This window comes from Ranitomeya variabilis, chromosome 6 (assembly GCF_051348905.1).
Source record: "Ranitomeya variabilis isolate aRanVar5 chromosome 6, aRanVar5.hap1, whole genome shotgun sequence".
Classification (NCBI taxonomy): domain Eukaryota; kingdom Metazoa; phylum Chordata; class Amphibia; order Anura; family Dendrobatidae; genus Ranitomeya; species Ranitomeya variabilis.
The window spans coordinates 401554631-401575039 of NC_135237.1; the positions used below are offsets into that span (position 1 = coordinate 401554631).

At 46.2% G+C, this 20409-nt stretch overlaps 1 protein-coding gene across 2 annotated transcripts in view; it reads right to left on the bottom strand.

Moving 5' to 3' along the window:
• Positions 1–20409, bottom strand: part of PRELID3A (PRELI domain containing 3A) — a 75074-nt gene that overhangs the window by 34159 nt on the left and 20506 nt on the right. For both annotated transcript variants that reach the window (XM_077267689.1, XM_077267688.1), the window contains exons 2-4: positions 6646–6814; positions 6047–6136; positions 3404–3474 (exon numbers count right to left, since the gene is read on the bottom strand). In XM_077267689.1, coding sequence (XP_077123804.1) covers positions 3404–3474; positions 6047–6136; positions 6646–6783 — 299 coding nt within the window. In that variant the 5' untranslated portion in view covers positions 6784–6814. The remainder of the gene's footprint in view (positions 1–3403; positions 3475–6046; positions 6137–6645; positions 6815–20409) is intronic.

Here is a 20409-nt window from a genome sequence, read left to right on the forward strand (position 1 = left end):
CACTGCTGCCGCTCTTTCGTTTGGTGGGCTGGAATTTTCACATACCACCAGACCTGAGAACAGACAGGGTGGAGGTGTTGGTTTACTCCTTTCATCACAATGTGCTTTCCAGGTCATCCCCCCGGTTCCCTCACTTACATTTCCTTCCTTTGAAGTCCACGCCGTCAGACTCTTTAAGCCCTTCTCCTTGTGGGTGGCGGTTGTTTATCGCCCTCCAGGCTCCCCCGCCTGTTTCTAGACCACTTTGCCACCTGGCTTACTCATTTTCTATCCTGTGACATCCCCACCCTCATCATGGGAGACTTTAACATCCCCATCAATGATCCCCTCTCCCAATCTGCCTCTCATCTTCTTTCTCTAACTTCTTCATTCAACCTCTCACAGTTTACTAATTCTCCTACGCATAAGGACGGGAATACTCTGGACCTGGTTTTCTCCCGTCCCGGATCGCTGCATGACTTTACTAACTCCACTCTCCCGCTCTCGGACCACAACCTTCTTTCCTTCTCTGTCAATAATTGTCTCCTCACCCAGGACACCCCCACTTACCACAATTATCGGAATACACGTACCATTAATACCCAGCAGCTTATGGACAACCTCCACACATCTTTAGCCCCCATCTCCTCCCTCTCCTGTCCAGACTTAGCATTGTCACACTTCAATATTACACTGAAGAATGCCCTGGATGAAGCAGCACCTTCTACACGCAGAAAGACCCGACACAGACAACGGCAGCCCTGGCACACTATGCAAACACGCTTTCTTCAGCGTTGCTCAAGGTGTGCAGAGCGGCAGTGGAGAAAATCTCTCTTAGCAGAAGACTTCATCCACTATAAGTTCATGCTCAAAACCTATAACTCTGCCCTTTCTCTGGCCAAACAATCCTATTTCACCACCCTCATCACCTCACTATCCAACAACCCAAAAGGCCTTTTTGAAACCTTAAACTCCCTCCTGAAACCTAAAGTACAGGCCCCCATCTCCAATCTCAGTGGTGAGGATCTGGCCACTTATTTCCTATAAAAAATCAACCACATCCATCTTCATATCTCAGCCCAATCTCCTCAGTGCCTGGATCCCCTTCCCTGCCGCACCTCAAGCTCATTAGACATCTTTGAGCCTGTTTCAGAAGAAGAAGTTTCCAAGCTCCTCACTTCTGCTCGGCCTGCAACCTGCAATAGTGACCCCATTCCTTCACCTCTCCTGCAGTCTATCTCACCAGTGGTCACCACTCACCTGACTAAAATATTTAACCTCTCTCTTTCTTCAGGTATCTTTCCCTCCTCATTTAAACATGCCTTCATTACCCCTTTACTTAAAAAGCCATCCCTGGACCAGAACTGCATGGCTAACTACAGACCTGTCTCTAACCTTTCCTTCATCTCTAAACTCCTGGAACGCTTGGTCCACTCCCGTCTAATCCGCTATCTCTCGGATAACTCTCTTCCCGACCCCTTACAATCTGGTTTTCTCTCTTTACACTCCACTGAAACTGCCCTCACTAAAGTCTCTAATGATCTAATAACAGCTAAATCCAAAGGTCATTGCTCTCTGCTGATTCTCCTGGATCTATCTGCCGCATTTGATACTGTGGATCACCAGCTCCTTCTCACTATGCCCCGCTCCATAGGCCTCAAGGACACAGCCCTCTCCTGGTTCTCCTCCTACCTCTCTGACCGCTCCTTCACTGTATCTTTTGTCGGCTCCTCTTCCTCTCCTCGTCCCCTTACTATCGGGGTTCCGCAAGGCTCAGTCCTAGGCCCCCTCCTCTTCTTTCTTTACACGGCCCCTATTGGACAAACAATCAGCAGATTTGGGTTCCAGTACCATCTCTATGCTGACGACACCCAATTATACACTTCTTCCCCTGACATCACCCCCACTCTAATTCAAAATACCAAGGATTGTCTGTCTGCTGTCTCTAACATCATGTCCTCCCTCTATCTGAAACTAAATCTCTCCAAAACTAAACTACTTGTGTTTCTCCCTTCTACTAACCTCACTCTACCCAACATCGAAATTACCCTGGAGGGTTCAACCATAACTCCCAAGCAGCATGCCTGCTGTCTTGGGGTCATATTCGACACCGACCTTTCCTTTACTCCCTATATCCGATCAGTCACTCGATCTTGTCACCTGCATCTTAAAAACATGTCCAGAATCCGACCTTTTCTCACCTTTGAAACTGCTAAGACTCTTACTGTCGCTCTTAATCATTCTCGTCTGGACTACTGCAACTCTCTTCTGATCGGTCTCCCTCTTTCCAAACTTTCTCCTCTCCAATCCATCTTGAATGCGGCAGCCAGGGTCATATTTCTGTCCAGCCGCTTCACCGATGCCTCCATTTTGTGCCAGTCATTACACTGGCTACCCATTCGCTACAGGGTCCAGTATAAACTCATCTCTCTCAGCCTCAAAGCTCTCCACAGTTCTGCACCGCCTTATATCTCCTCTCTCATCTCCATCTATCGCCCTACACGTGCCCTCCGTTCTACAAATGACCTAAGACTAACATCCCCCGTAATCCAAACCTCGCACCTCCGTCTCCAAGACTTCTCTTGTGCTGCGCCAGCTCTCTGGAATGCACTTCCCCGGACGATCAGACTGATACCTAGCCCTGACCTATTCAAGCGCGCTTTAAAAACCCATCTCTTCAAACAAGCCTACCACATCAACTACTCAGTAAACTAACTTTGTCCTGTTCCCTCCTTCCAGATATTATCTGCATGGGAATCTGCACCCTACTATTCATCTGTCCCCACACCTTCCATGCACATGATAACTGCATTTGATACTTGAATATTGCACTTAAACACACGAGCTGATGACCGGATCATGCAGCTTTATATGAAAATCCCTATTTATTATAATTGCCAGACCTGAAATAACAAGCACTTTTCACCTATTGTGTCCCCCCATTTCCTTGTAGACTGTAAGCTTGCGAGCAGGTACCTCACCCCTAATGTCACTGTTTAAATTGTCTTAACTTGTATTGAATTTATTGTCTGTACATGTCCCCGCTTAATTGTAAAGTGCTGGGGAATATGTTGGCGCTATATAAATAAAAATTATTATTATTATTATTACTCTCACATAGGGAGCGATCTATCCATTAAGTGGCGAGAAGTGGACAAGTCACCAGAGCTGCCTGATCCACGGATGGCTTTTTAATGTAAATTTTCACTGAAACGTCCCAGTGTTGGTTTGGGTAGCATACATCAGCTGTCAGTTTACTTTTAAATAAAGATTATCATTTTTATTTCAGGCCTTTCAAGATTTGGTACCAATAAAAAAAATAAATGCAAATGTAATCATACCATTTACCACTAAATTAAATAAGATAGAAATGTGAAAAACAATGAAATATAAACGTAAAAGTCTATTTTTTTACTTTACTTACTCTTCTGAATTTTCAGGATGAGGAGTATAAACCAACCTTTCATCCACAGATACTAAATTTGTAAGTGAAATCTAAAATAACAAAATAAAATACCATTGTTAGAACCATCTAGCATGAAACTAATTTCAATTCTATACATGCTACTCAAAATGTATGATTTTATGCTCAGTATACTGTTTCCAATCCATTAAAGGGAATTTGTCAGAAGATTTTCTTCCCCAACTAATGGCATTTAAGCAAAGTTGCTGTAAAGTGGTAAAGGAGGCACTGTGCTTACAGCTCTCCACCCGCTGCCTGCCTCTGGTCATTGATTTGACAGATCAGTCTTGTCTGAGTGACCTGCCTCCCCCTCCTGAGATTTTGCGCACATGATGTTATTCCCTGGGGTGGGGCATGCGCTGTAAGGTGCCTGCAGGACATCTTGGGGTGGGGGAGGAAGGTCACTCAGAGCACAGTGACTTGTCAAGTCAATGACCAGAGGCTGATGGGGAATAAAGGGGAGAGGCAGGTGAGCTATAAGTGGAGTACCAAGCCCACAGTACTTGTGGCTCATTAGCATAAATATTGTGTAAGGGATTACTAAAAAATGGGAAACTGATTTTATGCAACAAAAGTATGACCTTAACTCCTTTACAGTGACCTTTCTTAGATGCATGCTACTTTGTGGTAGAAAAACCTGCTGACAGATTCCTTTTAACTGATTTATCTTCTCCTATTCTTCTAAATTTCTTAGCATAAGTTTAGTTGCTCTGTTGGGGAAAACATCAAAAAGGGGATTTGGGCGTACACACACTGACGGGGCTATCGACATGTAGTTGTTCAGCTTCATCCAAAAATAAAAATATTTTATTGCCTGTCAGTTAAAATCCATGGCAAATATATAACGCTTAAGAAAAAAGAAAAGCTGAAAACTAACGCGTTTTGAATTCAACATGCATTCTTAGTCCTGGCATAACAATAAAACCAGTTAAATAACAATTCAGCTCAAAGAAAACACACCCTGTACACATGTGGATAATAAGTAATTATGGGAAGTCCAATATGGCAGGCATAAGCTTGTCTAATGCAAATTATTTGTGCAACTGGTCTCTACCTGGAGCAAGAGGCAGGACTGTTACATGATAGAGAGGGGTGCTGGATGTTTGATGCGTATATTAGACTTCCGGCAGGACTTGATTTTAGAAAGGAAATCCTGAGAAATATAGTTTGTACAGTATATGCAGGTTTTTCCCCCCTTTTTCTATTATACTATTTTGTTAGTTTTGTTTGCGATATTCACTATATGAAAATACTTTAAATTTAGCTTGACAATGAGATTGTGTTCCATTACCAATTGTCATACATGGCATATAGTCATGAATGAGGCATAACTCTGAAACACATAATATGACTACTTTTTGTACCACAATTTTAAAATGACGGAATAAAGTTCTATTTTAACTCACAATTTTTCAGGTGTACTTTAAAGATTTCTGGAATCTAATGCAACTATTTTTGTCTGCACTTCTTGATTAGGCCATTACATAGCAATAGTCCATGGATGTATAGGGTGACGATAAAAGATCTCCAATTTCTGCTTAGAGAACCTTGGGCTGCTTCCCCTGCCTAGAGATGATATACAGCTATCATTAATAGGTTATGCTTATTCTAGATATTAATGGTACATTCACAGGATATGCCATTAACGTCTAGTAGATAACTATAATGAGACCCCCATCTATCTCTGGTACTGGGACTCCTGAGTCCCTTAGTCAGGCTTTAATTAGGGTTAGATTTGCAAAGACCATCATTTTCACAAAATATTTTTAAGAAAAAACATTAATATACTTCATGGAGATGTTTTGAAAAAAAAAGTTTAGGACCCCGATTCAGTGTTGATGAAGTGTATGCTGTGGTAAGAAGCAGCAAATTCAGTTAGGAGGTGTGCGCCTCTTGGTGAATTTGCTGCCTCTTTAAGCTGCAGCCACTGCACAACGTGTACTCTATTCATAAGATAGTGCACATTTCTGTCATAATGTACGCTACTTTTGTGATATAATTGTGAATTTGTAGAGCGAGATCAGACCACTTTTCAAAACGTGGACGCAGCTGTAAAAGCACCAAAGTCGCAGAATTATTGCGTAAATATGAATTCAGTAAAAACTTTGTGACCTTTAATAAAACAGTTTTACTCTGGAAAACTGGAGGAAACAGCTTGTTGAATTACCCACTATAAGTATAAAACAATGTGAGGTGAATGGGACTATACAGTATATATAGACCGTGGGCAGCACGGTGGCTCAGTGGTTAGCACTGTTACTTTGCAGCGCTGGGGTCCTGGGTTCAAATCCCACGAAGGACAACATCTGCCAGGAGTTTGTATGTTCTCCCCGTGTTTGTGTGGGTCTCCTCCTAAGACATACTGATAGGAAATCTAGATTGTGAGCCAATCTAGATTGACAGTGATGACAATGTCTGTACAGAACTGCGGAATATGATGCCGCTATATAAGTAAGCATAATAAATAAATGATACATGGTACAATATAAACCACTACAAACCAGCCACAGGCAAAAGTTACATAGAAATGCTTGTCTCGAGTCTGCTTGCCCAATGCGATTATTACAGAATATTAGCGAGGAAACATATCCAAATGGCACTCACATTTGTTGAACATAACACCATCTTCTTCTCTGCTGGATCCACTACAGAATGTTCCTTTATATACGTCAACGTTCTGCTGGTTCCAAGAATCTGCAATTAAAATTTGGTAATATAATTTAGCCCATTAAGGTTCTGATTACAGAAAACACATCTTTCTGTCGTAATTTTCTAAAATCGTGACAAAAACATTGCAGTTCTACCATGATTGCAGCAAAAAACGTGGGAATGCATTCCACTAATGTGCAAACCTGAGGTCGGCTTCAGGCGTGTTCTGCGGTCTAGGTAGGACTGCAATGCACAGACCGGCATCATGACATATATGGGTGAGTGGAGCAGTGGCCAATCCGAGAACAGTCCGCAAAACACAGATGTGTGAATCTGGGCTTATTCCCACAGTTTAACAAGAATAAAGCAATATGCATAAGTCGAATATATAGCAATGTGTGGAAAATCAGATTTCACAACTTTTGGGGGCTATTAGATATCTAACCCAATATCTGTGACGCCAATATAGCATCTGACTTGGATGGATAATGAAAAAATCTTTTAGTATGTGAAGTGACTTTTTGATTAAATGATTTCTACCAAATTGTACTTACTGCCCTGACAAGACTCGGCAGACGCCACTCAGTGCTAAGAAGACGGTAACTGTGTAACCTTCCTTGATTATCCAGATTCCGATCAACCACATCCACACCGACTACACATGGATTCATGGGATTAGGGTACTTCTTCATAGCCGCCTTTATCACGGTGTCCCATGGGTGACTAAGTAATAATACAGAAAATATTAATATCAAAACTATAGCCATCATTTCTTACTATGGAAAGATACGTAACTCTAGTAAGTCTTTCTGGGGGCGAAGAAAAATTACTTCCAAGGACAACTGTGAGCCAAGAATATCATACATGGACGGCTACAACAATACGTAGTACTGACTACAGACTAATGCCCGTACAGTTTATACAGTGATCATTTCTACTAGATACAGACAGATCGGCAGTGACCATTCCCTAACCTGACTAACAAACCCCAATGCGATAGCATTTAACCCCTTCATGACTGTAACTTTTTTTTTACCCTTTTGCGTTTTCGTTTTTCGCTCCCCTCCTTTCCAGAGCCAAAACTTTTTAATTTTTCCATCAATATGGCCACGTGAGGGCTTATTTTTTGCGGGACAAGTTGTACTTTTGAAAGACACCATTGGTTTTAGCATGTCGTGTACTCGAAAACGGTTAAAAAAAAATCCAAGTGCGGTGAAATTGCAAAAAAAGTGCAATCTCACACTTGTTTTTTGCTTGGCTTTTTTGCTAGGTTCACTAAATGCTAAAACTGACCTGCCATTATGATTCTCTAGGTCATTACGAGTTCATAGACACGAGAAGAAGAGGACAAGAGGACGCAATATGAAGGTACCCACACCGTATATAATAAGTGAAAAAAAGCTTTATTAAAAAAAATAAGTGCAAACATAGAATGTAAGTCCGCAAGGACAGGGTCTTCTCCCCTCTGTACTAGTCTGTCATCGTAAATTTGTTTACTGTAAACGATATCTATAACTCTGTATGTAACCCCGGTCAGAATATAGCGCCTGCGCAGTGTATCCGCGTGCGTTCCACTATTTAAGCCACGCAATTATGCCTTCCGCTGGCCGGAAATGTGGCAAAAGCTGCGTGTGTACAGCTGGCAATACGTCAGACAAATTTCCTGCCAACGCAACTTACCGCACATGCGCAATAGACACTTGTGCGTTCCATATAGACAGGAAGTGCACCCATGCATCTCACCCCTTGGGGAGGACTTATGCACTCACAAAAGAAGCCCGTACAGCACGACCTCAGAGATAGTGTCTGTTCAGCAAGTAAATAGAGATGTTTCAAAATTTAAGTATCGGAGACTGTGCTATTTCCTGGTTCCAGTTTCACTTTGAGAAGAACAGACTGCAAAAGTTTAACCCCGGAGTCTCCAGGAGTCTCCAGTTCTCAGAAGACAGGAAAGACTTCAGACTCTTCAAGTGTTGCTGGTGACGGTACCCACATTGGAATAAGGACCCTTCAGTCAGGACCTCCCTGGACTGATGTTACAAGAACACTCGTTATCCCTTTCGTTTCCGTTTAACTGTTTACTATTGATTTACCTCTATTAACCCCCTGTTTACTCCCTGCGAGGAGAATCTACTCCTGTTAATAAATTCCCCTCAACAGTTGGTCTGTCTGTTCCATGGTGACATACGCAACCCTGCACTCTATTACACTTGGCGTAGTCGGCAGGATGTCACACGGTAGCGCGGAAGGGGCAGACCAAGCAGTTGATGGAGGTCCCAGGTCTAGCATCTCCCTGGGAGCCATGTTAGCTAACCTGCCAAGATTTTCAGGGAGTAATGTCATGTTGTGGGGTTGGACGGAGCGCATCCGAGGGATGATGCGGATGCATCCTATGACACCGGCTCTGCAGGCAGAAATAGCTGTGATGGCCCTAGAGGGGGATGCACGGGACTCTGTTATGCTCAGACCCCCCCAGGCGAGAGATACCCTGGGCAAAGTATTACGTATACTTGAGGAGACGCATGGGGACCTGTTGTGAAATTGGATTTTGGGCTCCCCCGGTGGCCACTGGTGGAATTGATCTGGTGTGCATCATCCCCTCTGTTCACCTGTTTCCATCAGGATGTGGGAGTCGCTATTTAACCTTGCTCCTCTGTCACTTCCATGCCGGTCAACATTGTAATCAGAAGCCTTTCTGTGCATGTTCCTGCTGCTAGACAACTCCCAGCTAAGTTGGACTTTAGTCCTCGTTTGTTTTTGCATTTTGTTCCAGTTCACAGCTGTAGTTTCGTTTCTGTGTCTGGAAAGCTCTTGTGATCTGAAATTGCCACTCTGATGTTATGAGTTAATACTAGAGTCTTAAAGTAATTTCAGGATGGTATTTTGATAGGGTTTTCAGCTGACCATGAAAGTGCCCTTTCTGTCTTCCTGCTATCTAGTAAGCGGACCTCAATTTTGCTAAACCTATTTTCATACCACGTTTGTCATTTCTTCTAAAATCACCGCCAATATATGTGGGGGCCTCTGTCTGCCTATCGGGGAAATTTCTCTAGAGGTGAGCCAGGACTATATTTTCCTCTGCCAGGATTAGTTAGTCCTCCGGCCGGCGCTGGGCGTCTAGGGATAAAAACGTAGGCAACGCTACCCGGCTACTGTTAGTTGTGCGGCAGGTTTAGTTCATGGTCAGTTTAGTTTCCATCCTTCCAAGAGCTAGTACTTATGTTTGCTGGGCTATGTTCTCTTGCCATTGAGAACCATAACAGTTTGACCGGCCCAAAAAGGGTTAAATTAATTGACAGAGAAAGGAGAGAAAAGAGAAGTCTGCTGAAGATTTTTTTTTTTTTTTTTTTTCCTTCCCTTCAGTTCTGAGTGTGCTTGTAATTTAATCTCTTGCAAGTCTGCCTATATTGCAGCCTTTCTCTCTCTCTCTCTCCTTCTAATCCTGGAATGGCTCTGTGTTCACCTGTTTAAAATGGATATTCAGAGTTTAGCTGCAGGTTTGAATAATCTCACCACGAAAGTCCAAAATTTACAAGATTTTGTTGTTCATGTTCCTATATCTGAACCTAGAATTCCTTTGCCTGAATTTTTCTCGGGGAATAGATCTTGCTTTCAAAATTTCAAAAATAATTGCAAGTTGTTTTTGTCCCTGAAATCTCGCTCTGCTGGAGATCCTGCTCAGCAGGTCAGGATTGTGATTTCCTTGCTCCGGGGCGACCCTCAGGATTGGGCTTTTGCATTGGCTCCAGGGGATCCTGCGTTGCTCAATGTGGATGCGTTTTTTCTGGCCTTGGGGTTGCTTTATGAGGAACCTCAGTTAGAGCTTCAGGCGGAAAAGGCCTTAATGTCCCTATCTCAGGGGCAAGACGAAGCTGAAATATACTGCCAGAAATTCCGTAAATGGGCTGTGCTTACTCAGTGGAATGAGTGCGCCCTGGCGGCGAATTTCAGAGAGGGTCTCTCTGATGCCATTAAGGATGTTATGGTGGGGTTCCCTGTGCCTGCGGGTCTGAATGAGTCCATGACAATGGCTATCCAGATCGATAGGCGTCTGCGGGAGCGCAAACCTGTGCACCATTTGGCGGTGTCTACTGAGAAGACGCCAGAGAATATGCAATGTGATAGAATTCTGTCCAGAAGTGAACGGCAGAATTTAAGACGAAAAAATGGGTTGTGCTTCTATTGCGGTGATTCAACTCATGTTATATCAGCATGCTCTAAGCGTACTAAGAAGCTTGATAAGTCTGTTTCAATTGGCACTTTACAGTCTAAGTTTATTCTATCTGTGACCCTGATTTGTTCTTTATCATCTATTACAGCGGATGCCTATGTCGACTCTGGCGCCGCTTTGAGTCTTATGGATTGGTCCTTTGCCAAACGCTGTGGGTATGATTTGGAGCCTCTTGAAACTCCTATACCCCTGAAGGGGATTGACTCCACCCCATTGGCTAGTAATAAACCACAATACTGGACACAAGTAACTATGCGGATTAATCCGGATCATCAGGAGATTATTCGCTTTCTTGTGCTGTATAACCTACATGATGTGTTGGTGCTTGGATTGCCATGGCTGCAATCTCATAACCCAGTCCTTGACTGGAAAGCTATGTCTGTGTTAAGCTGGGGATGTAAGGGGACGCATGGGGACGTACCTGTGGTTTCCATTTCATCATCTATTCCCTCTGAGATTCCTGAATTCTTGACTGAATATCGTGACGTTTTTGAAGAACCTAAGCTTGGTTCATTACCTCCGCACCGGGAGTGCGATTGTGCCATAGATTTGATTCCGGGTAGTAAATACCCTAAGGGTCGTTTATTTAATCTGTCTGTGCCTGAACATGCTGCTATGCGAGAATATATAAAGGAGTCCTTGGAAAAGGGACATATTTGTCCTTCGTCATCTCCCTTAGGAGCCGTTTTTTTCTTTGTGGCTAAGAAAGATGGCTCTTTGAGACCGTGTATTGATTATCGGCTTTTGAATAAAATCACGGTTAAATATCAATATCCGTTGCCACTGCTGACTGATTTGTTTGCTCGCATAAAGGGGGCCAAGTGGTTCTCTAAGATAGATCTTCGTGGGGCGTATAATTTGGTGCGAATTAAGCAGGGGGATGAGTGGAAGACCGCATTTAATACGCCCGAGGGCCACTTTGAGTATTTGGTGATGCCTTTTGGTCTTTCAAATGCCCCTTCAGTCTTTCAGTCCTTTATGCATGACATTTTCCGTGATTATTTGGATAAATTTATGATTGTGTATCTGGATGATATTTAGATTTTTTCGGATGACTGGGACTCTCATGTCCAGCAGGTCAGGAGGGTTTTTCAGGTTTTGCGGTCTAATTCCTTGTGTGTGAAGGGTTCTAAGTGCGTTTTTGGGGTTCAAAAGATTTCCTTTTTGGGATATATTTTTTCCCCCTCTTCCATCGAGATGGATCCTGTCAAGGTTCAGGCTATTTGTGATTGGACGCAACCCTCTTCTCTTAAGAGTCTTCAGAAATTTTTGGGCTTTGCTAACTTTTATCGTCGATTTATTGCTGGTTTTTCTGATGTTGTTAAACCATTGACTGATTTGACTAAGAAGGGTGCTGATGTTGCTGATTGGTCCCCTGCTGCTGTGGAGGCCTTTCGGGAGCTTAAGCGCCGCTTTTCTTCCGCCCCTGTGTTGCGTCAGCCTGATGTTGCTCTTCCTTTTCAGGTTGAGGTCGACGCTTCTGAAATCGGAGCTGGGGCAGTTTTGTCGCAGAGAAGTTCCGATTGTTCCGTGATGAGACCTTGTGCCTTTTTCTCGCGTAAATTTTCGCCCGCCGAGCGGAATTATGATGTTGGGAATCGGGAGCTTTTGGCCATGAAGTGGGCTTTTGAGGAGTGGCGTCATTGGCTTGAGGGGGCTAGACATCAGGTGGTGGTATTGACTGACCACAAAAATCTAATTTATCTTGAGTCCGCCAGACGCCTGAATCCTAGACAGGCGCGCTGGTCGTTGTTTTTCTCTCGGTTTAATTTTGTGGTGTCCTACCTGCCGGGTTCTAAGAATGTTAAGGCGGATGCCCTTTCTAGGAGTTTTGAGCCTGACTCCCCTGGTAACTCTGAACCTACAGGTATCCTTAAGGATGGAGTGATATTGTCTGCCGTTTCTCCAGACCTGCGGCGGGCCTTGCAGGAGTTTCAGGCGGATAGACCTGATCGTTGCCCACCTGGTAGACTGTTTGTTCCTGATGATTGGACCAGTAAAGTCATTTCTGAGGTTCATTCTTCTGCGTTGACAGGTCATCCTGGAATCTTTGGTACCAGGGATTTGGTGGCAAGGTCCTTCTGGTGGCCTTCCCTGTCTCGAGATGTGCGAGGCTTTGTGCAGTCTTGTGACGTTTGTGCTCGGGCCAAGCCTTGTTGTTCTCGGGCTAGTGGATTGTTGTTGCCCTTGCCTATCCCGAAGAGGCCCTGGACGCACATCTCGATGGATTTTATTTCGGATCTTCCTGTTTCTCAGAAGATGTCTGTCATCTGGGTGGTGTGTGACCGTTTCTCTAAGATGGTCCATTTGGTTCCCCTGCCTAAGTTGCCTTCTTCTTCCGAGTTGGTTCCTCTGTTTTTTCAAAATGTGGTCCGTTTGCATGGTATTCCGGAGAATATCGTTTCTGACAGAGGAACCCAATTCGTGTCTAGATTTTGGCGAGCATTCTGTGCTAGGATGGGCATAGATTTGTCTTTCTCGTCTGCTTTCCATCCTCAGACAAATGGCCAGACCGAGCGGACTAATCAGACCTTGGAGACATATTTGAGGTGTTTTGTGTCTGCAGATCAGGATGATTGGGTTGCTTTTTTGCCTTTAGCGGAGTTTGCCCTCAATAATCGGGCCAGCTCTGCCACCTTGGTGTCTCCTTTTTTCTGTAATTCGGGGTTTCATCCTCGATTTTCTTCTGGTCAGGTGGAATCTTCGGATTGTCCTGGAGTGGATGCTGTGGTGGAGAGGTTGCATCAGATTTGGGGGCAGGTAGTGGACAATTTGAAGTTGTCCCAGGAGAAGACTCAGCTTTTTGCCAACCGCCGGCGTCGGGTTGGTCCTCGGCTTTGTGTTGGGGACTTGGTGTGGTTGTCTTCTCGTTTTGTCCCTATGAGGGTTTCTTCTCCTAAGTTTAAGCCTCGGTTCATCGGCCCGTACAAGATATTGGAGATTCTTAACCCTGTGTCCTTCCGTTTGGACCTCCCTGCATCTTTTTCTATTCATAATGTTTTTCATCGGTCATTGTTGCGCAGGTATGAGGTACCGGTTGTGCCTTCCGTTGAGCCTCCTGCTCCGGTGTTGGTTGAGGGCGAGTTGGAGTACGTTGTGGAAAAAATCTTGGACTCCCGTGTTTCCAGACGGAAACTCCAGTATCTGGTCAAATGGAAGGGATACGGTCAGGAGGATAATTCTTGGGTGACTGCCTCTGATGTTCATGCCTCCGATCTGGTCCGTGCCTTTCATAGGGCTCATCCTGATCGCCCTGGTGGTTCTGGTGAGGGTTCGGTGCCCCCTCCTTGAGGGGGGGGGTACTGTTGTGAAATTGGATTTTGGGCTCCCCCGGTGGCCACTGGTGGAATTGATCTGGTGTGCATCATCCCCTCTGTTCACCTGTTTCCATCAGGATGTGGGAGTCGCTATTTAACCTTGCTCCTCTGTCACTTCCATGCCGGTCAACATTGTAATCAGAAGCCTTTCTGTGCATGTTCCTGCTGCTAGACAACTCCCAGCTAAGTTGGACTTTAGTCCTCGTTTGTTTTTGCATTTTGTTCCAGTTCACAGCTGTAGTTTCGTTTCTGTGTCTGGAAAGCTCTTGTGATCTGAAATTGCCACTCTGATGTTATGAGTTAATACTAGAGTCTTAAAGTAATTTCAGGATGGTATTTTGATAGGGTTTTCAGCTGACCATGAAAGTGCCCTTTCTGTCTTCCTGCTATCTAGTAAGCGGACCTCAATTTTGCTAAACCTATTTTCATACTACGTTTGTCATTTCTTCTAAAATCACCGCCAATATATGTGGGGGCCTCTGTCTGCCTATCGGGGAAATTTCTCTAGAGGTGAGCCAGGACTATATTTTCCTCTGCCAGGATTAGTTAGTCCTCCGGCCGGCGCTGGGCGTCTAGGGATAAAAACGTAGGCAACGCTACCCGGCTACTGTTAGTTGTGCGGCAGGTTTAGTTCATGGTCAGTTTAGTTTCCATCCTTCCAAGAGCTAGTACTTATGTTTGCTGGGCTATGTTCTCTTGCCATTGAGAACCATAACAGGGACCCCACTGACGTAGGGGAGCTGCGCATGTGACTGTTCCGCCGGGTACAAAGAGAGGGGGAGACCGTGACGCAATATATGAACGCACTGCAGGAGCTTCATACTGCCATTATACGGAAGGACGGCATAGGTGTGGGGTCAATTGACGTTGTACTGCGAGACCAACTGGTGACAGGCTTGCGAGATGTGTTAGTGAAACAGGCCCTGCGAGAGCGCATGCGCGTAAAGCTAGATATGACTTTCTCTGAGGTCGGGAGTGAGGCACGCACGCGCGAGCAAGAGCAAGGGGTGGTAGGGCCAGTGAGAAAGGTATGGAGCAGGGAGGTAACAGCCCCTCAATGGGTAGAAGACTTGAAGACGGAGGTTAAGCGAGTCCGTGAGGAGGTGGCTGAATATAAGAAGATCCCTGCTGCAGAGTACAGCCCTCTAGTGCGAGAAAGAGAGACCGCCCCCCAAAGTGAGACTAGTGCCGCTCGGCGAAGACGACTGCCTAGATGCTACAACTGCGGAGTACTCTGTCACAATGAAGAGGAGGCGATGTGGACCCGAGATTCCCAGCTGAAGATAAGAAGAATCTGGGAGGAGATTGAGAGTCTGGGGAAAGCCCTTACTGCCGTTTTGGGGACCAGCGGCATACCCCGAGGTAACGTGCGGAAGCCGCCAGAAAGAGATAGAGGAGAGGTGCGCAGCATGAAGATGGCTTCAGTGGTGGCCCCAGAGTGTAACTCCATATCCTGGGGTGAAGAGCAACCGCAGATGAGAGATGTCCCCCGCCGAAGTCGACGATCCAGACTGAAGCGCCCTCCAGACCGACGCAGACGTGAGTGCTGGTCGTGCAGAAAGGTGGGACACATGTCCAGAAATTGCCCTACCCGAGAAGAGCGGTGGCAGAGATCCGCTCACCCCTCTGAGGGTCCTGCTAACTGGAGGGAACGTCGCCCCTGGAGGGAATGGTACGGCAGGAAGAGAAGAGTTCCACCTAGGACAAGACAGTATCACAATGTCAGACACCAAGGAGAGGTGGAGAAGGTGTCAAGCATCTCTGGTGAAATGACTGCGCTGTCCCAACGCGTAAAGGCGAACCTGGTGGATCTACAGCCTGGGTCTGAAGGTTTTGTTGGTGAGACTCAGTCCGGAGGAAAGAAAGTGACGTTCACTCAAGAAGACCACCGAAGTGCTTTACTACCTTGCCCAGCACGAGTTCCCGAAGAGGGAGAGAAAGTGCCAAGTGTTCCTGCGACACTCGTTTTCAAGGTCCGAGCCAATGAGAAGGAGGAACCACTGATGTCATCCCCTGAGGTGAAGAATGTGCTGGCTGTCAGCTCACCAGTTCCTGATCGGACAGGGCGTGTGGTTGAGAAGCCCTGGGTAGTGATGTCTGCAGAGCCCGACGCAGATGACAAAGAGTCCGGCCTGCAAGGTCTTAATTCATCTGACTCAAGCTTTGACGAGAATGCTCCTGTCAAAGAGAGGGGGAGCTATGGAGAAGAATTGCTTGTACTAAGCCCCCAAACTGAGGAGCCTGAACAAGAAGTCCCTAAAGTTTCCGATAACGACAAGGAGAAGGATGAATCATCTACGCAGACATCTGCTAGCGGCAAAGCTAAGAAGAAGAAGAAGAAAAAGAAGAAGACAGCAGTTGTTGACGAAGCAGAGAAAGCATATCTCAACCTGACTGATGAGCAGCTCCTAAACCATTTAGTCTGGGAGTATGTACAAGAAGAAAAGCAGAAGAAGATGCGAGAATCGCAGGTATCTGACTCCCCTCCAAAGAACAAAGAGAAGCACGAAGAGTCCTTGCCCGTGGAATGGCGAGCTTTAAGAGAGGGGGAATGTAAGGAGGTTGCTTTCCCTGCTCCTTGCCTGGAACCACTTAGCCAGACAGCTGGGTTGCTGGGGGGAAGACTTTCTGCCCTGGACAGAGGGGACGTGGTGACTGCTGGGAAAAGAGAGGGGAGTGGTCAGAAAAGAGCGGGAGAGCGGAGAGAAGGCAGCGCGCCAAAGAGAGGGCAGGCTGCAGCGCCGTGCTCCCCTAAAAGTAGTGCTCCCCGTGAGGGCACTGAGGCTGAGATACCCACCAGAGTGAAGGCTGGATGTGGGGGTGTAGATTTGGAAGCCTCCTGAATCAGAGACAGTGACTGTGCAACCCTGGTGACCGCAGTGACAAGCGAAGATCCCTGAGTGTGATAAGTAATTGCCCAGTGTGTGTGTGACACCGTTACTACAGAGAGACTGTCAGCCTGGTGCACAGAGGCTCTTGCAGCAGCGACGGAGACTGTTATATTTCCTGGTTCCAGTTTCACTTTGAGAAGAACAGACTGCAAAAGTTTAACCCCGGAGTCTCCAGGAGTCTCCAGTTCTCAGAAGACAGGAAAGACTTCAGACTTTATTATTATTATTGTTTATTTATATAGCACCATTAATTCCATGGTGCTGTACATGAGAAGGGGTTACATCAAAATACAAATATCACTTACAGTAAACAAAACTAACAATGACTGACTGGTACAGCGGGAAGAGGACCCTGCCCTTGCGGGCTTACAATCTACAGGATTATGGGGAAGGAGACAGTAGGTCGAGGGTTGCAGTAGCTCCATTGGTGTTGAGGTGGCCGTGTAGTCTTTACAGGCTGTAAGCTTCTTTGAAGAGATGGGTTTTCAGGTTTCTTTTGAAGGATCCAAAAGTAGTGGATAACCGGATGTGTTGGGGCACTGAATTCCAGAGGATGGGTGATATTCGGGAGAAGTCTTGGATGCGATTGGGTGAGGAGCGAATAAGCGTGGAGGAGAGGAGGAGGTCTTGGGAGGACCGGAGATTACGTGAGGGAAGATATTGAGAGATTAGTGTGGAAATATACGGAGGAGAAAGATTATGGATGGCTTTGTAGGTCAGTGTTAGTATTTTAAACTGGATACGCTGAGAAATTGGGAGCCAGTGAAGGGATTTGCAAAGAGGGGAAGCAGGAATGTAGCGAGGAGAGAGATTAATTAGTCGGGCAGCAGAGTTAAGGATGGACTGGAGGGGTGTGAGAGTGTTAGAAGGTAGGCCACAGAGGAGTATGTTGCAGTAGTCGAGGCGGGAGATGATTAGGGCATGCACGAGCATTTTGGTAGAGTGTGGGTTGAGGAAAGGACGGATTCTGGAAATATTTTTGAGCTGGAGGCGACAGGAGGTGGCGAGAGCTTGGATGTGCGGTTTGAAGGACAGGGCAGAGTCAAGGGTTACTCCGAGGCAGCGGATTTTGGGGACAGGGGAAAGTGTGATTTCATTTATTTTGATAGATAGATCAGGTAGGCAAGATATGCGAGAGTGAGGAAAGATAATTAGTTCAGATTTGTCCACATTGAGCTTGAGGAAGCGAGAGGAGAAGAAGGAGGATATGGCTGATAGACACTTTGGGATTCTGGAGAGCAGGGAGGTGACATCTGGACCAGAGAGGTAGATCTGAGTGTCATCGGCATATAAATGGTACTGGAAGCCATAGGACCTTATGAGTTGTCCCAGGCCGAGTGTATAGATTGAGAAGAGTAAGGGTCCTAGGACAGAGCCTTGAGGGACACCAACAGAGAGGGGGCGAGATGAAGAGGTAGTATGGGAGTAGGAAACGCTAAATGTGCGGTTGGCAAGGTATGAGGAGATCCAAGATAGGGCGAGGTCTTTGACCCCAAAGGAAGAGAGGATCTGTAGTAGGAGGCAGTGGTCAACTGTGTCAAAGGCAGAGGACAGGTCTAGGAGGAGGAGAATAGAGAACTGTCTGTTAGCTTTGGCTGTAAGTAAGTCGTTAGTAATTTTGGTCAGGGCAGTCTCAGTGGAATGGTGGGGACGGAAGCCAGATTGTAGGTTGTCGAAGAGAGAGTTAGATGCAAAGTGAGAGGAAAGTTCAGCATGGACGTGCTGCTCAAGGAGTTTGGATGCAAATGGGAGCAAAGATATGGGGCGATAGCTGGACATGGCGCTTGGGTCAAGGGATGGCTTTTTGAGGATAGGTGTGATTGTGGCATGTTTGAAGGCAGAGGGGAAGGTACCAGAAGTTAGTGAAAGGTTGAAGAGATGGGTTAGGGATGGGATTAGTGTGGTGGTGAGGTTGGGGAGGAGGTGGGATGGGATGGGGTCAAGTGCACAAGTGGTGAGGTGTGATTTGGAGAGAAGCTGAGCAAGCTCCCCTTCAGAGATTTTGGAGAGTGAAGTTATGGGGTTTGGGCATTGATCTCTCATACAAAGGGGTAGTGGTGGTTGGACAACAAAGACTTGCCTTGTTTGGTCTATCTTATTTTTGAAGTGCGTGGCAAAGTCCTCGGCAACGATTAGGGAAGTTGGAGGGGGCAGTGGTGGGTGGAGGAGGGAGTTAAAAGTGTTGAACAACTGTTTGGGGTTGTGGGATAAGGAAGATACGAGGGTTGTGAAATAGGCCTGTTTAGCAGAGGTGAGAGCTGATTTGAATGCCAGTGTTGCTTGTTTGAGTGCAGTGAAATCATCTTGTGAATGCGTTTTCTTCCAACGCCGTTCTGCAATTCTGGACACTTGCCGAAGCTTTTTAGTGATGTTATTGTGCCAGGGTTGTCTATTGGTTCGTCGCGCTCTGCTATGCATGACAGGGGCAACCGTGTCAATAGCTGATGCAAGAGTGGCATTGTAGAAAGCAGTGGCAGTGTCTGTGTCGTGTAGTGAGGATATAGAGGACAGTGGTAGGATAGAGTCAGAGAGTGTGTGGGTGTCTAGGTGTGCGAGATTCCTGCGTGGGTGTGCATGGTGCTGGACATGGGTGACAGGTGAGGAGGGCAGGGATGAGAAAGTGAGTAGATGGTGGTCGGATAGAGGAAGAGGGGAGGTTGTGAAGTTAGATAGGGGGCATAAACGGGTGAAGACCAGGTCTAATGTGTGTCCATCTGTGTGGGTGGCTGAGGAGGACCACTGAGTAAGTCCAAAGGATGAAGTAAGGGACAGGAGTTTGGAGGCTGCTGACTGGTGGGTGTCAATGGGGATATTGAAGTCACCCATGATGATGGTGGGAATGTCAGCAGAGAGAAAGTGAAGGAGCCAGGTGGAGAATTGGTCAATAAAGGCAGTGGCCGGGCCCGGAGGTCGGTATATGATGGCCATTTGGAGGTTGTAGGGGGAGTAGATGCGGACAGAGTGGTCTTCAAAAGAGGGGAGGATAAGGGAGGGTAGAGGTGGGATTGCGTTAAAGGTACAGTTGGAAGAAAGGAGAAGGCCCACTCCTCCACCATGTTTGTTGCCAGGGCGAGGAGTGTGGGTGAAGAGGAGCCCACCGTAACATAGTGCAGCAGGGGAGGCTGTGTCAGAGGGTGTCAGCCATGTTTCGGTGATGCTCAGAAAGAAAAGATTGCGAGAGGTAAAGAGGTCGTGAATCACATGGAGTTTATTGCAGATGGAGCGGGCATTCCATAGTGATCCAGAGAAAGGTTGCAGGGGGGTGGGTGTCATGGGCACGGATTTGAGGTGGGCAAGATTACGGGTATTTATAGTGGGTTGGGAGCGATAGGAGGGGGTAGTAATGGTTGGTATGAGCTGTGGGGGTCCAGGATTGGGAGATATGTCACCAGCAGTGAGGAGAAGCAGAGAGAGACAGAGCAGGTGAGAGAAGGAGAGTGGGCGGCTTGTTTTGTGTTTTATTAGGAGAGATCTGAGGTTGAGGAGAAGGTCAGCAGAGGAGGTCAGGTGGGGAGGCAGGAGGGAAGGAGAGATTATTACTTGGTTAGGGGGTGCTGGTGTTTGAGGATAGCGAAGGAGAGTGAGGAGTAAGGGAGCCAAAACTGTTAGAGCGTATGACAGCATAGTGTGGCAGAAAGTTAATGAAATTGAGTACAGTTATTAACAGGGGTTAGTCTTACCTTCTGTTCACTTCTGGCTCATTTCTGGCATATTTCTGCTATAATATTTGTTATTATCCTTTTAGCGACATCCTTATAGAGACAGACCAAGGTCCAGACAGACCTGTGACAAGTGTTGCTGGTGACGGTACCCACATTGGAATAAGGACCCTTCAGTCAGGATCTCCCTGGACTGATAAGTTACAAGAACACTCGTTAA